At 49.6% G+C, this 15,179-nt stretch overlaps 8 protein-coding genes across 8 annotated transcripts; 2 read left to right on the forward strand and 6 right to left on the reverse strand.

The window, feature by feature from the left end:
• Positions 1 to 2,146: 2,146 nt before the first annotated feature.
• Positions 2,147 to 2,692, reverse strand: N7506_001193 (uncharacterized protein; the record flags this gene model as incomplete). The annotated part of the gene is made up of 1 exon (XM_056950489.1): positions 2,147 to 2,692. The coding sequence occupies one exon, from the start codon at positions 2,690 to 2,692 to the stop codon at positions 2,147 to 2,149; it is 546 nt and encodes a 181-aa protein (XP_056816404.1).
• Positions 2,693 to 3,473: 781 nt separating this feature from the next.
• Positions 3,474 to 3,797, reverse strand: N7506_001194 (uncharacterized protein; the record flags this gene model as incomplete). Its single annotated transcript, XM_056950490.1, has 2 exons — positions 3,474 to 3,672; positions 3,736 to 3,797. 2 exons carry the CDS (start codon positions 3,795 to 3,797, stop codon positions 3,474 to 3,476), a joined length of 261 nt encoding a protein of 86 aa, XP_056816405.1.
• Positions 3,798 to 4,300: 503 nt separating this feature from the next.
• N7506_001195 (uncharacterized protein) lies at positions 4,301 to 5,221 on the reverse strand (the record flags this gene model as incomplete). The annotated part of the gene is made up of 1 exon (XM_056950491.1): positions 4,301 to 5,221. The coding sequence occupies one exon, from the start codon at positions 5,219 to 5,221 to the stop codon at positions 4,301 to 4,303; it is 921 nt and encodes a 306-aa protein (XP_056816406.1).
• An 858-nt stretch (positions 5,222 to 6,079) lies between these two features.
• On the reverse strand, positions 6,080 to 6,538 carry N7506_001196 (uncharacterized protein; the record flags this gene model as incomplete). Its single annotated transcript, XM_056950492.1, has 1 exon — positions 6,080 to 6,538. One exon carries the CDS (start codon positions 6,536 to 6,538, stop codon positions 6,080 to 6,082), a length of 459 nt encoding a protein of 152 aa, XP_056816407.1.
• A 2,077-nt stretch (positions 6,539 to 8,615) lies between these two features.
• Positions 8,616 to 9,488, forward strand: N7506_001197 (uncharacterized protein; the record flags this gene model as incomplete). Its single annotated transcript, XM_056950493.1, has 2 exons — positions 8,616 to 8,623; positions 8,696 to 9,488. 2 exons carry the CDS (start codon positions 8,616 to 8,618, stop codon positions 9,486 to 9,488), a joined length of 801 nt encoding a protein of 266 aa, XP_056816408.1.
• Positions 9,489 to 10,263: 775 nt separating this feature from the next.
• Positions 10,264 to 11,848, forward strand: N7506_001198 (Major facilitator superfamily domain general substrate transporter; the record flags this gene model as incomplete). Its single annotated transcript, XM_056950494.1, has 2 exons — positions 10,264 to 11,138; positions 11,203 to 11,848. 2 exons carry the CDS (start codon positions 10,264 to 10,266, stop codon positions 11,846 to 11,848), a joined length of 1,521 nt encoding a protein of 506 aa, XP_056816409.1.
• A 235-nt stretch (positions 11,849 to 12,083) lies between these two features.
• N7506_001199 (tetratricopeptide repeat protein) lies at positions 12,084 to 13,437 on the reverse strand (the record flags this gene model as incomplete). Its single annotated transcript, XM_056950495.1, has 6 exons — positions 12,084 to 12,114; positions 12,170 to 12,234; positions 12,291 to 12,597; positions 12,650 to 12,743; positions 12,799 to 12,838; positions 12,889 to 13,437. The coding sequence occupies 6 exons, from the start codon at positions 13,435 to 13,437 to the stop codon at positions 12,084 to 12,086; spliced, it is 1,086 nt and encodes a 361-aa protein (XP_056816410.1).
• A 739-nt stretch (positions 13,438 to 14,176) lies between these two features.
• On the reverse strand, positions 14,177 to 15,029 carry atp4 (F1F0 ATP synthase subunit 4; the record flags this gene model as incomplete). The annotated part of the gene is made up of 3 exons (XM_056950496.1): positions 14,177 to 14,202; positions 14,256 to 14,933; positions 14,999 to 15,029. 3 exons carry the CDS (start codon positions 15,027 to 15,029, stop codon positions 14,177 to 14,179), a joined length of 735 nt encoding a protein of 244 aa, XP_056816411.1.
• Positions 15,030 to 15,179: the final 150 nt, after the last annotated feature.

The following is a 15,179-nucleotide window of genomic DNA, read 5'->3' on the forward strand; positions in this document are numbered from 1 at the left end:
GCTGGCTCTGATTCAGTAATTATCTGGGTCCCAAGGCTCAGGCCATATACAAAGTTGCCTTTCTCATCTGGGCATATAACGGTCTCTCCTTGGCAACTTTTCAGCTCATATAGCAAAGCATATTCGGGGACATGGCATGAAGGTAATCGAGCAGGAAGTTTCTTCGTCCCAAAAACGCTATCACACAGCAAACCGAGGTGCCTGACCTTTCCTGCTGGGGGCCCGGGTCCAGTAACAGCAAGAGCAGCGAAATCCCCCAAAGCTCCAGTCCCATTTCCCAAATTTGTCATGACACTTCAACATGCCCTTGATATTCGATTTTGCTGTTTCAAATCTTTGATCAAAATCCAGCCAGAGAGATTAATGGCTCGTCTCCGTGATTCTCGCCGCTTCGAGGTCCTGAAGCTCGTGAGAACCTTTCATGTTGTACTGGGTATATCGGACCGTATCAGGGATGGTTTGGTTTGAGACAGACCCGGAATACGGGGGAGCAGCGGTGTTGATGAACCCTGGAGATATTTGATGCGGGCTAGCAGGCCATTTGCGATTCTCTGCGGCCTTTCGAGCTTTGGATGCACGTCTCCGTGCGATCAACCGCCTGAAGTATGGACGTACCCACTGTAAGATAATGGCAAGAGAAAAACGGCGCAGAATACGAGAGTAATTCCACAGAAGATCCAGCCGATTAGTGAGTCCTCGTTCACGGTCATACTGATGCCAAGTCGTGATCTGATCTGTTTGGTTTGTGGAGAAAGAGGGTAGATTTGGAAGATATTGGCAAGATTGTATCAGTTGTATCAAGTAAATCTCAGAGACTTTGGGGATTGAGTCATTGGAAAACCTTCAGAAGATTGAGATACGTGATAATTGCATGCCTGCCGAGGCTCATTTGGGGAATGTGTCGTAGTCATGACCAGTAGTTCGGCGATAGCAACCAGTCTACTGACGCAAACAAAACCACAGTCCATGGAAGCTTGCCACATCCGATACTCAAACCTTGATATCAAAACGGATCAAATTAAAGCATCTTAAAATATGATATGCACGGTCGACCGTCCAAGAGGTGATGGGGGGGGCGGTAATGTGTTACTTTGCACTTTGAGCCACACCACATCTCTTTCTGAATAGCTGGTTTCTTTAGACTCGTTACTCTCTCTCTCTCTCCGCGCTTCTTATTGGCCTGGGCTCTTCCGGGGTTTCTTTGCAAAAGCCCACTCCTCGGTTAAACCCGCAGTACCTGAGGCTCTGCCGGCCCCACATCAGAGAGCCGCGCCGCGGAGCGCCAAAAACCGCACTTGCCAGCTCCGATCCCGCCCACGAGTCAACCATCACAGCCACTAAATCTTTTGAACTGTTGGCTAATGAAATGATAGTCGCGAACGCACGTATGGGATGGCATCTCCGCTCATTTTACGACGGCCATACTGGAATGCACGATGGCATTTGCCTGTACATTGCCAAGCCAGAGCAAGCCATACTGGAAGCAACAGACCCAGAATGCGAATACCAACAACATTCGGATTTCAATCAAAGCAAGTTGTCCTCATCAACTATGATGTATAGTCTATCTGGGCTCTGCGGTCCGACCTGAGAGGGGAGAGCGACATTGATACCTCGAATATCGGACATTCCACTTGGCATCTGGCTTCGGGTAATAGCTTTGAGACGGATATCGAGGATACAGATTGAGTTTTACCGGTTCCGGCTCTAATACCGACAAGCAGAAAAGAGTCACGAAGAGCATCTGTGTGAAGCTCGTGAATGTTGATAGTTGTCGAGTCTTCGAGTCCGCTTTCAGTCGAACGAAGGATATTGAGAATGTAGTTTGTCGTTCGAAAACAGCCGGACAAGTGTCAGGTAGAGATGAAATAGGAGATTGTAGGTTAGAGACGAAAAGTATGAGAAAGTTGATCCAAGCGACTGCATCGGCACTCGCAGAAACTTCGGCGTTTGAGCCGCAGTTTTGCCACATGTCTAGTTGGGCATGTATTTTGCGCAGTGAAAAGAGACATGATGCACGGCTTTCTGAGAATCAACTCGGCGAATCCTCAAGGCACGCGCGATGACGTCATCGCAATGGTCGTTTTGTTTTGAAGTATGGAGTAAGGTGCAGATGGAACGGCGAGAAGGCGATTGGCAAGACTGGCTAATTGTGAGGGATAGAGAAAGCCGCGTCGGCAAGGTCAGAGATATTCTTCACCCCCTGGCCCCTGAGAGCTTCAAGAATCCCATCCACAGTAGTTTGAGGAAGGCCCTCCTTGTTGCGAGAGTAAATATCAATCCCAGCAGGCGTGAAGGGCGTTTTGGCAAAGTAAGTCACAATCCACTGATTACCGTCTTCGGTATCGCCATACCCAAGACACTCCCAGTGCGAGCTGGCGATGATCAGCCAACCTTTTCCGCGCCAATCCCAAGCGCCAGGATTGCCTGGCGTCGGGGTATCGACACCGTGGACGGATTTGACCTTGTCCGAGTCGATGGCTTGGTACCGAACCATATCATCGATTTTTTGAACCCCTGACTGGGCGGGGAGGAGCGTGTAGGTGATGTTGACATTGCGCTTCCCTTTCCAGAGTGGGAGGCTTGAATGAGTGACGTGCCAGCACCCTGTGATGAAGTCATTGGATGGAGGAGGGCATTTTGCTCCATCGGTCGCGTATACTTGAGGAAGTCCGATCGTGATAGACGCCATATTTTGGTGTTGGGGTATTGACGCGCGATGCTCTCGGCTGGGTCAAGGTTTCGATGTCAGACTCCACCATGTAAAGCGAAAGCCGATCCTTACCCCAAATAAATTTTGCGTATGTATGTTGTGTACTCCGTGAGCATATACGGAGTACAGTAGGTAAATAGAAGATGAATCTCGCGCCCTGACCTAACCTTGAAAGTATTCCAGGGGTTCTGTCTGAATGCCTGAATCTCTGCCTGGGTGCCTGATCACGGAATCAGTCTCGGGCTTTGGTGGCTCTTGCATGCGTATGTCTACTTCCCAAGGTTGGAGAATTAACCATTCTCTCTACACACTCGGTTTGAGCTTGCTGAGATCTTCCATTGCCATCTTCCTAATTGGGAACCGTGAAACTCTCCTGCTACTGCATTGAACACAAAAGTTTCAACGTTGACATCGCAGTCTCGAAGAGCATTTCCTTTGCAAAACACATATCTCTGACCTAGCAATGAACCTCAAGGTGCCTGATCAGCGGTGATCCCTTTCAATCAATGATCCGCCGCTTGCAAGCCAGAGGCCATTTAAACCACTGCGGCTTGCATCGCAACCCAAAGCATCAGTTCAGCTTTGTTACTAACCACCGCCCACTTCAGACTGGCCAGCTATATCCATCAAGAGGAAAACCACGCCTGCGCCTGTGTTTTCTCATCATTTACCGTGGTCTTCTTCATTCGCACTCCCAGATTTCAAGAGCGACGCGCACAGTGTTACCGTCAATCCACTCCATCATCGACCATGCTCCGCCCTATTCGCTGTGTTCTCCGCCGCGGCCCTCCCAGCGCATAGTGAGAAGATCGGGAGCTTCCACGCCTTCGCGTCGTATTTTTGCCAGACATCGGGCTTCTTGGGCAACTGGAGAACGGGTGAGGAGGCGGTCGAGGATGGGGTGGTGGTAGGGTTTTGAGGAGCGGGTCCTCATTGCACCGGGTGTGGAGGGCGCCGCACTGAATTGAAACAAGAAATCTTAGATAATTTGTGGAAGGTGTGCCAGAGTTCTCCATTCTGACAGTGTAAAGATGAACCGGTATGAGTTTGCGGGCTCCTGGGAGTTCACTCGTACCAGGAGCATGTTGTCCCAGAGACGTAGAGCAGGATAGAAGTCACGTCATATTAATGAATTGCACCCCAGGCCCCGTTTGTTGACGTTCCCGTCTCTGCTGTATGTTGCAAGCACCTTGTTGTTGGATGTCCGTTGAAATTGGACGTGTTTCACGGGAGAAGAGTGATTCGACAAGCAGCAGATGGGTTGTTGTGTCGTCATATCTATGACAAGAGACGTCTGGTCTTAAGATGCAATGGCCAGTAGCATATCGTCGGACGAGAATTCGAGGTCCATGATCGAGCTCACATGGGGACGGAATCTGACGTACTCATCGGTAAACTCGATCATGGACCTCAAATTCCACCCTCTTCGTCACTGATAGCAACAATTGAGTTTTGGGACTGGGCGATGATATGAGTCTCAAATCGTGCCGTAGCTTGTCGATTAATGGATCTATATTCACATAAGTTTGATCACTGAAAGAAGCAGAGAGTAAGCCACCATAAGGTCAAGCTGTTTGTGAAAGGACGTCAGGCAAGAGCAGTGTTAGCCAATAAACGGGGTGTTAGTGAGGTGTGAAAGAACTGGGTGGTGGGAGGCAACGATTCAGGGTGCAGTCTTGACAGGTCCATGTACTCATTCTTCATAGGCTGGAATTCGACTCTCGAAGATCGTGACTCGGTATGGAGCCTGTTTTGCTCATGTTGTCCGAGTTCGAAAGAATCAATGGCCTTCAATATGGCATAGTGGTAGACCGGTATGTTGAGACATGGACCGGGGGGATCATTGTGATTATGAGTTCCTGTAAATGGGCAGTCCGGAAATGGTAATGGCTCCCCTGGGAATCTTTCATCGAACCAGTCCTTCAGCACTCCACTCTTCGTGAGTTCCATAGTATACCGTGGTCTTTGGGGGCGGGGATGGAAAGTCGTGAATCTAATATGTTTGCCGTTTGGTAAGAGTTTCAGAGTCTTGACGATGCTGTGGACACACTCCCAGAGCCATAGCTCCTTGCTAGGCGACAGCAAGTAGAAGTATCTGACGCGAATGCAGGGTCCACATCTATGGAGTCTCCAGCTCGGAGACTGTTGGAGTAGCCGAAGAACATCATCAAGGCATCTCAATTGTATACATTTGACCGCGACTGGCGTTCTAGCACCTTTTATCACCTCCACAATCGCCGTGAATTCTAACGAGTCTTCGATCCAGGAATCAATGTTGATCGTAAGACTGAAGACACGATGTTCATAGAGAATACGAGATGTCTCCTCGTAGAGACCTCGATTGCAAAAAAGAATTGATATAGGGCCGGATGAGCTGGACGTGCTTTTGAAGTCGTCGAAGAGATAGTTCCAGATCTGGAAGCGTAGCTCTGGCGGTAGCTTCGAAAATTGGCCGAGTTGGGCAAGGGGTGTAGGTTTGGACTCCTCTCGGGAGCGATCTTGGTTCATTTTGCTTGGTGGTATACCAGGGCGGTGATTGGAGATGGGGTGGAGAAGAGGGAAGGAAGGAGAGGCGAGACTTGACCATGGATCCAACGATCCAACAGCTCCGACGCCCAACTTTGACTGTATCGCCCGATCACAAATTGGGGTTTACCATTAAATCGCCAGCATCAGTCAGAGTTTGGATAAAGATATTCCACACCTGAAAAGGTGATGATGTGTGATTCAATTGAACAATTATTTGTCACCACAGAAATTCGATCTCGAAAGGCAGTTTGTATCTTCCTAATTTTCGTTGGATCCCAAAGAGCCCGTGAATCTTGAAATTTCCCTTCAGTAGATCTTGGCCCAAAAAAAGATACTGCTGGGTGAAGACTGCGTTGATCACTGATTTCGGCGAGCTTGTTTGAATATTAGACTCCTGTGCGTACCTTGATAAATAAAGCTGCAAACCCTCCAAATCTTTAATTAAACCTTGGAATTTATTATACTTTTAGCGAGTTGATGCAAATGTAGCATGTCAAACCTTGGGACGTCAAGAGCTTCTCAGATTCTTATTGCTGTCGTATTCTCTATTGATCTATGCATTTCGTCATGGTAACGATGGGCAGAAGGCTGAGGTCAGACTTAGGAACGGATAGGTAAATTCACAGGACCGCATTCAACTTTCTGGGTTATTGGCATTTCATCACTTTCATTGTCGAGAGGTTTCACTATTGAGAGATCCGGTGTAGTCCCGGAACTTTCAGAGAAAATTCGATAAATATTACATACAGTCCAAGCAACATATGCAAAAAATGAGATACGTGTGGTCTCTATTTCATATCCACGTCAATATTGAGGTTCTTGTCAGCCAGGGCGCGCTTAGTTGATAGCGGCAATATCCTCGCCATCAATAGCGCGCTTAGTGGAAGCATCGATGACGGCACCGGAGTTCTCGCCAGCTAGGGCACGCTTGTTCACGAGAGCCGCATCTTCGCCAGCGAGGGCACGCTTGTTCACGAGAGCCGCATCTTCGCCAGCGAGGGCACGCTTGTTCACGAGGGCCGCATCTTCGCCAGCGAGGGCACGCTTGTTCACGAGGGCCGCATCTTCGCCAGCGAGGGCACGCTTGTTCACGAGGGCCGCATCTTCGCCAGCAAGAGCACGCTTGTTCACGAGGGCCGCATCTTCGCCAGCGAGGGCACGCTTGTTCACGAGGGCCGCATCTTCGCCAGCGAGGGCCCGTCCGCGCACATTAGAGACATCATCACCAGCTAGGGCACGTGTGTTCAAAGTAGGTGCAGCAATAGCCATGGTAACTGACATCGCAAGGGAGATCATTGAAAGCTTCATATTGACAGATATTCTCTATTTCACAATCAGTATACTTTCAGGGAGACGTGGGGACTAGATTAGCCACTTGGAATGTACTTACCTCGAATCGAAATGAGGTTGAATCGGGGATTATGAGATGTAGGGAGTTGGAGCGCAGAAAAATACAAGACTCCTTTGAGTATTTTATAGGATCAGACTCAAGTACTACTTAAAAAAGCTCTGTATTTGTTGAGAGCTACCTCCTTGCAGATCACTGCAATGTCAGTGGCTTGAACATGCAGCAGGCTTCACAGCAGCATCAGACGCGGCTGTTGTTGGAACCAAGTGAACTAATCACAATGCGGGAGCCACAAGAGATCTTCAATCAAAGAATCGGGATTTTCCTTCTTAGCCCCGATCTCATAAATTGTGGAGAATGGTGGTCATCTGCGCTGGCGATCGCCTATAACTGACGTCAAATATTGCATCGAGTTCCACTTTTGAGTCGATGCCGATCGAAAATCAACAGAGCCACGAAGGGTTCTAAAAATTGAGAGCTGAAGTTACGTATAGAGTGCATGATCTACGAAATGATGTGCTGAGAATTGTATCAATTTCGGACATGCCGATGTCATCAAAATAGCAATTGCGTACAATTACTTGTCAACATGCGCTTCTAGCCTGTATTCCCCAACCTAAACACGCGTGCAGCGTTGAAACTAAGACCCGATTTGATAAAAGGGGATCTTTGAAATCAAGAAGAGAAATCATAAATCAGTACACCAATGATACCTTATTTCAATTCCTCATTGTCTAGAACTTGTAGAACCTTGGAAGCGAGCAAGCTTGTCGTAAGCCAGCTCAGAACTGTGTTTTGACCACAATTCGATCTTGCATCATGTAACTATTAGGTGTATCATGGCCCAAAGCTGAAAATTATCTGTATCAATCAATGTGATGTATCCAAGTGTCGATTATGGCCCCGGTGGTGTTGTTTGTTTGTTTGTTTCACTCCGCAAATATAAGCTCATTGAATTGGGCATTGAAAAGGCCTTTCTTCCTTCATGAAGTAATCACAAGATATGAAACAATAATATTAGAGAGTTTTCCTTTGACTTGAACAGTTAGTTCTTTCGTGGTGTTCTGATCTCAATCTTTTGTGTGAATAATCATCATACCCGTCACACATTACAAGTCTTCTCGTTCCTCACTTGCATCCATAGATGCATGTAACCCTTCCAAGATTGATTATGTGTTGCCGTTTAAATGGAGTATAAGGCTCTTAAGCTGGCTATGATTATTGTCCATATCAAAAACCTAAGCTTGAGATAGAATGAAGGACTATAGAAAAGTTGTCCACCTTACCCTACTGAAAGATAAACGGGGCTTGGGAGTAAAGATGGCCAGAAGAAATTTTCGCTTGATAAGTTTGAGATTATACAAATGGTATTTGGTACCGGCTTTGATAGGATCACCAAGTTCGCCTTGTTAACAGACATTATCAAACAAGCCTGGATACTTTGGCCATGGTCGGGCCTGAACGGTCATCTACTTGTCATGATACTAGGATTATACAGCTAAGCCTAGAAGCTCTGTTCTCACACCATTCTACTGAGATGTTGCCCAATAATGATTGATCCTATCCTCCAAGTACGAATTCTCTCTGAAAGAAAAGTGAATACCACCACAAACCCCAAGCCTTCTCTGACCTTTCCAAATTTTTGCTCTGTTCAAGCCATGGAGCTTGTGAGGCTATACTCAGTCTATCCCTCATGTCATAATGAAAGAAATCGTATTTTAGGTAAGTTGCTTTGTGGTCATCAAGCAACAAACCATCTGCGGAAGGATTCAAATTGTTTGTATGGCGGCTGTTTGCTCCCAGGCACTTCTTGCAACTCACCTCGAAGCATAAGAAAAGGATACCTTTGTCTTTCTGTTTTACATAGATAATAAAATGAAGTGGGAGATACTCAGATTGCTGGAAGAGTGAAGATTTCAAAGTGAAGCTTCACGGTGGAAGAGTTCCTTCCCTCTCTGTGAACATCCACAAAAGCAAACCCACACTCCTCTTGATTTCTTCTATTCTCCATCACCTACTGCTGCAATGTCTTCGTGAGTTTGCCTTGAGAGCCAGATCTCATTGAGCATCTCAAATCAGCAAATTAACTGATGCTTTCTTTTCAGCTCTCTCAAACGCAGACGACTTGATGAAGATCAGGGCGACGACGACCGTAACCATCCACCGTATCAACAGGAGGCGCTGATCTGTGTCAGTTGTGAACGTGAGCCGCATGAGGGTGACTGCAGCGAGACATGCCCAAACTGCGACAGACGACACCGCGGGAAGTGCACAGCCTTCTGTCGTCGATGCGCCGGAATAGGTCATAAATGGCTGCATTGCCCCTCCTACCCTCCCATTCCAAAGCGACCAAGAAGAAACAGGCGCAGAAACCGGAGACCAAATACCTACATCGGCCGGGTGATGGTCAACGTTCCCGTCGTCAACGAGAGGCCAATTACCTCTCCGGAGGCCCTGAATGACGCGATATTGGCCCAGATGCGGGTTGCACTTCGTGAGTTGGAATACCAGGGCGTCCCCATGCCAGCACGTGTCATCATGTCAAATGTCAACATATCAACCAACCTGATCACTCGTGGTGTTGCAGACCAAGCCCCTGCCGCGGATTCCTCTCTCCTTGACCGTGTTCAACGTGCCACTCGAGTCCCACGACCCACCCACCCAACTCACCCAACCTCTCGACCAGACACTTTCCAGCATACCACGAGTCAAAGCTTTGTGTCCCAATCGCAGTCCCAGTCCCAGTCGCATTTTGACTTTACCCAGACTGAGTTTGCTCGGCCCACTTCGTCCACTCATACGTTCGGCCGCCCCTCCTTCCAATTCGGCAAGTTCACTTTCAGTCCCTCTAGCCCCAATCGCCAAATTCCGGGTTGGCCTCGTCGCCGCAATGATTAATTGTGTTCACAAACAAGATCTATCCTCCCGAGCGAGTAGAGAGGGCGTTTGAGGCGCAATAACTGCCATTGTTTATTTTTGCCCATGTTTGAGGCCGTTTGTTTTTCTTTGTTGTTATGGGATATTTCGAAGCTTTTGATTGCATCTTTTGCAACACAGTCAAGTTTTCATGGATATCACACAGCTTAACTTGATGCTTGATAGCGGTGATGTATTTGCATGAGTTACAGCAGAGAATTGGTACCTAATTTCTTTTAAGCAGCTCTCACTCATGAACAAGCTCACCTAGGCGACTGATGCATGGGGCATTTGGCCTTGATTATGCGTAGGAGGTTAAGACGTCATAAGACGCTTATTGTAGGTGATGAATTTGGCTCCACAGCGACAAGCTAATATAGCTTGCTTATTCATAAGCTTCATAGAATGGCTATGCTCAGATGCCCAGGTGCGGTAGATGCAGTAGTCAGCTCCAGGGCTACGATCATCGGTGGAGAAGGGCCGATGTCGCCCCGGAAAATCCCCACAAACTCTAAACCCCCGGATCATCTGGGCTTCGAGGCCCCCTGAACTTCTGGTCTTGTCTTCTTGTCTTCTCTCGTGCCGAACCTCGGAACCTCGGGATACCGTGGAATTGTCGAAGGCGAATGTGATTGTCCCGTGCCGTCAAAGGGGTCGCAAGATCGCGAACCCCCTTGCGTGAATCCCGTCATGAGAGGCGATCCCACCGCACTCAGTCCGGTGCTCTCCTCGGTATGATCAACCCAGCTCAATCGCCATGAACTCTTTAACAAAGATCGCGCAGGCATTACCTGCAGATTTCAAACCATGGTGGAAAACATCACATCTCCTATGGCTGAACAGCCACCTCGCCAGCCTAATCCTCTTCTCCAGCACCTTCGGCTATGACATCTCCCTGATGAACGGCCTGCAATCTCTCCCGCAATGGCAAACATTCATGTCACACCCGACCGGATCATGGCTAGGCTTTATCAATGCCCTCCAGAGCATCGGCAGTATAGTCTTTCTGCCCATCCAAGCCTGGTCCGCCAATCGTTTCGGTCGCAAGCCAACCGTGCTAACAGGATATATATTCATGTTACTCGGCGTGGGACTGCAAGCCGGCTCCTGGAATGCAAACACCTTCATCTATTCCCGCCTGCTGATCGGCATTGCCGGAGCCTGGTTCCAGTGTGCTGTCATCCTCGTAACAGAGCTAGCGTACCCATCGCATCGATCGCTCGTCACGGCTATATACATGTGCCAGTATTATTTCGGGTCTTCGCTCTCCGCTTGGATTGCGTTCGGGACGAGGAATGTTCAAAGTGATTGGGCGTGGCGGATCCCCGTGCTCATGCAGATCGCCCTGCCGCTCTTGGCGTTGCCCGGTACTGTGGGGGTGCCGGAGTCGCCGCGGTGGCTGATGAAGCAGGATCGTATGGGTGAGGCGAGAGCGATTCTCGTTAAGTTTCATGCTGGTGGTGATGAGGGGTCGAAGGTTGTTGCTTTTGAGATCGAGGAGATTGGTAGGGGTCTGGCGCTTGAGTCGCAGATTCAACAATCTCGTTGGATCGACTGTGTTAAAACACCTGGGAATAGGTATCGATGCTTTTTGAGTATCTCACTGGGCTTTTTTGCTCAGTGGAATGGAGGGTATGTTGGTACCGTGTCGTGCTATTCCGTTCCGTGGCCTGCTAACCCATATCCCTTGTTACAGCGGAGTGGTCTCATACTATCTCACCCTTATTCTTGACACAATCGGCATAACTTCAACAACAGATCAAACTTTGATCAATGCCTTCCTGCAAGTCTGGAATCTAATTATGAGCGTCGTGGGCGCGTGTCTAGTGGATCGCGCGGGCCGACGCGCTCTCTTCCTCACATCAACGGTGATCATGCTGATCAGCTATGTTTTCATCACTGCGTTGTCTGGCAGTTTCACGGCAACTGGCGCCAGCGCGGTAGGAACGGCGGTGATACCGTTCCTCTTCATCTACTATGCTGGTTACGATATTGCCTTCACGCCGCTGCTCCTGGCTTACCCGGCTGAGATCTGGACGTTTTCACTGCGCGCAAAGGGCGTGGCCATCTCGACGATCTCGAACTATCTCGCGCTGGTTTTTAATCAGCTTATCAATCCGATTGCGTTTGAAAGTATTTCTTGGAAATACTATTTTGTCTTTTTGGCTGTGTTGATCGTTGTCTTGGTCACTGTGTGGACAACGTATCCCGAGACCCGAGGGAGGTCACTTGAAGAGATTGCAGTCATCTTTGATGGTGATGGTGCAAGTGTCACTGGTGTTATTGTGGGGATAGATGCGAAAGGGCGCACTGAGAATGTGGAACGCAAAGGAAATGTATGATATATAGATTGGGTCGTGAAAATATAAGACCATTCATTTACACAATAAATTTGGGCATAGCATCGGGGCGCGTGAGACGTGAGATAAATTATATACGAGAGACATGAAATGAGAGACATGGTATACCAATAACAATGAACATGGCATGAGACGTAGACATATCGATCGTCAATTGAAAGTACCTCGGAAGGTTAGAAAGCCAAAGACAAATTTGGAGGGTTGGAGGCCCACTCCATCACTTTGGGCTATACTTGTCCTTCCAAATCCTGCGGCTAAGTTAGTATCGTGGTCCTAATATCAAACGAATGGGAGTGGCGTTACCATGAGTTGCCCAGCGTAGGACATCCATTTTCCTCTGCGAGTCTATAATACTTGGCCGCTTTGAACTGAACCAACCACGCATCAGCAGGAACCAAATTAATTCAGGCAAGCCAACACATACCTTATCTTTCTTCCCACCAAATCCTTCGAGGTAGCACCAACCCACTTCATTCATGGCGTCAGTATCCCCCAGGTTGGCTGCAGTTTCGTAATACTGCCGAGCAGCAGCAGGGTCTTTTGCCAGTCCCCACCCATTACGGAAACAATTGGCAAGCTCGAACATAGCCAGGACAAGTTCACCCTTGGCAGAGCCGCCCTTTTTCACCCCGGCGCGCAGGGCCTCGGCTTCGACCGCGGCCGAGTTTGATGCTGCCGCAGATAGGTAGGTTACTGCGCGTGGTAGGTCTTGGGGACAGCCCCATCCGTGTCTGAAGACTTGCATTAGCAGGTGCGTTTGAACACAATAAGGTTTGTGTTTACCGTAACGCGAGACCAAATAAGACTTGGCTTAATGGGTTATTTGCACCATTCGGATCAGCAAGCTGTCCAAACATATGCGTGGATCGCTCAAGGTCTACACGGGTATAAAACGTCAACGAGAACACCCAATATATATTAAAAGAACTCACCTCCAGCTTCATGTAATCGAATCGCTTCTTGAATATTGATCTAAACGCCATTAGTTCCACAACCTCGAAGTATAAATAGACGCAACCCACATCGGTATCCGGATCTGAAACCACACGGCTCCGACTCGAGCTCCTCGATCTAGCCTGCTCCACCCCAAGACCTACCGGCTCCTCAACCTGTCCCGGCAACGAGGACCCCGAATATCCGAACTGCGGGTTCCGCTGCACAAGCACCGTCGCCCTCTTCTCCCACTGTGCTTCGCGCTCCTGCTTGGAGGCACCCTGATCATCTTCTATCTGCGGGAGATCTGCAGGGAGATTGACGGAGTCACGCGAGTTACTCCGACTTCGGGAGTCGAGGTGGAGGAGGGTTGAGAGACGGCGCTCGCGGCGCGGCGGGGACTGTGAGGATGCGGAGCCTGCTCTGGAGGAGCGGTTGAAGAGCTGGAAGCTGCGGCGCGGGGATGAGCGGGTCTCCTGTGTGGGTGAAGATAGGAGATCTGCGTCGGAATCTTGGGTTGTGATTATCTCTTGGGTATGTGTGTCTGAGCGGATGAGCTTGAACTCTGGTGTTGCGGGCGGTTCAGTAGGTTCAGTAAGCTCGTCGCGTTTGTGGAGGATGTTCCGCAATGACGGCATAGTTGGCTGGTGGGTTTAGGGCTTGTTGATAGATCAAAGGAATGAAGGTGGATAGGGCTAAGAATGAATATGTATGGAGTATGGAGAGAATGTTTAGAAGGGTCGAAATGGACACAGCTGCCCAGGTGGTTTCCGCTGATCCCGTTCCATGGGGCCAGGGTGTCTTGGCCGGCGGCTAACGGCTCGTGTGCCACTTAAATTGGTGACATTGGACTATACGCACATTTGGATATCGGATTGGAGTGACAGAGTGACAGGGCTAGATCGAGAGATCTTATCTCCTTCCAACGTTCTCCACAGGTGCCCAGGTGGCGCGCTGCATTAGTCCCTGCAGGCCATAGTGCGCCCAAATGTGGCCATGTCGGAAATTTGACCCGAATACTCCGTATGTTACTCCGTACTTCGTGCTACGTTGATACCCTTCAATATGCCTCTGGAATTTCGAGTTCTCGGTACCATCGGTGCCAGTTTCAGGGCTACTACGAGGTGCTGCCGCCGAAGGTCTACTAGGTGATCTGTCACACCATTCCACATATTCTGCATCAGCCCATGATACACTGGAACAAAACCTTGAGAGGTGTTGCGTGAAGCTGGCCAATGTGTGGCCTGCAAGACGAGACGATGGCCGGTGGTCAAATAATCAAAATGGTATTGCAAGGTCTAGCTCGGCAGATGCAAATAGCCCTTATAGTTTTGTACACAATGCCGAATGCAGTGAGCTATAGGCTACTGAACCCATTTACTGGGCCTTGGAAGCCATGATGCCTAGAGATAATTAGCAAGTTTCCCGAGAGACATGTGACACGTAGAATACTCACGCTCAACATCAGCGACGCTCTGCTGGAGGATCTGCTGGAGAACCTTGGGGCTCTCAAGCTCCTTCTGGATCTTGGCAATGACAGACTCGGCAAGCTCGCGCTGCTGGCGCTGCTTGACCTGGCTCTCGTAGCGAACCCAGGAGTCGAGGACCTGCTTGGCCTCGGCAGCGAGGGCGGTGCGCTGCTGGAGCTCGTAAGCCTGGGACTCGAGCTGAGCGGTCTCCTTGGAGACAGCGAAGAGCTGCTTGGTGACCTCAACGACACCGGACATCTGAGAGACGTTGTCGATACGCTGCTGGACAGCGTTGGTGTGGTCGGCACGGGCAGCGTTCAGGATGTCCTTGTGCTTCTGGACCTGACCCTCAGCCCACTCGCGATAAGCGGGACCACCGTACTTGCCAACAGCGGTGAAGACAGACAGCAGACAGAAAGCGGCGACGGTCTCCTCGTTCATGACGTACAGCTCGTTGCTGATGGCGGCAATGGACAGACCAGCGGCGGCAGAGAGAGTCGCGGTCTTGGTGATGAGGGAGTTACCGGGGACAGCATTGAGGATGGACTGAGCCTTCTTGGCGGGCTCCTCGGCGGGAACGTTGGAGGCCGAGCGAGACGAGGTCAGGTTGGCAGTGACGGCAGGGACACCACGGGCGGGAAGGACCGGTCGAAGTCGGGATGCGCCTAGGGGAGGTTAGTAAATGAAGGCATCGAGTCGATCAGACTATCGGGCGTCGTAAAGTTCGTACCAATGGCGCTCTTAGCAAGACGCGAAGCCATTGTTGCAGATGGAATAATCTTTGTCAATGGGGTGGGTGAACGGAACTGAGGAGACTTGAGGTTCGGGATGGCTAGGAGGTGAAGACGCTAGCCGTTTCGGGCGGTAGTGCCGTGCCTCGGAAAATCTCCCTTCCGACATGCTCCCATCGA

This window comes from Penicillium brevicompactum (assembly GCF_028827555.1).
Source record: "Penicillium brevicompactum strain IBT 35665 chromosome Unknown utg000001l_segment0_segment0, whole genome shotgun sequence".
In the NCBI taxonomy this organism is placed as follows: domain Eukaryota; kingdom Fungi; phylum Ascomycota; class Eurotiomycetes; order Eurotiales; family Aspergillaceae; genus Penicillium; species Penicillium brevicompactum.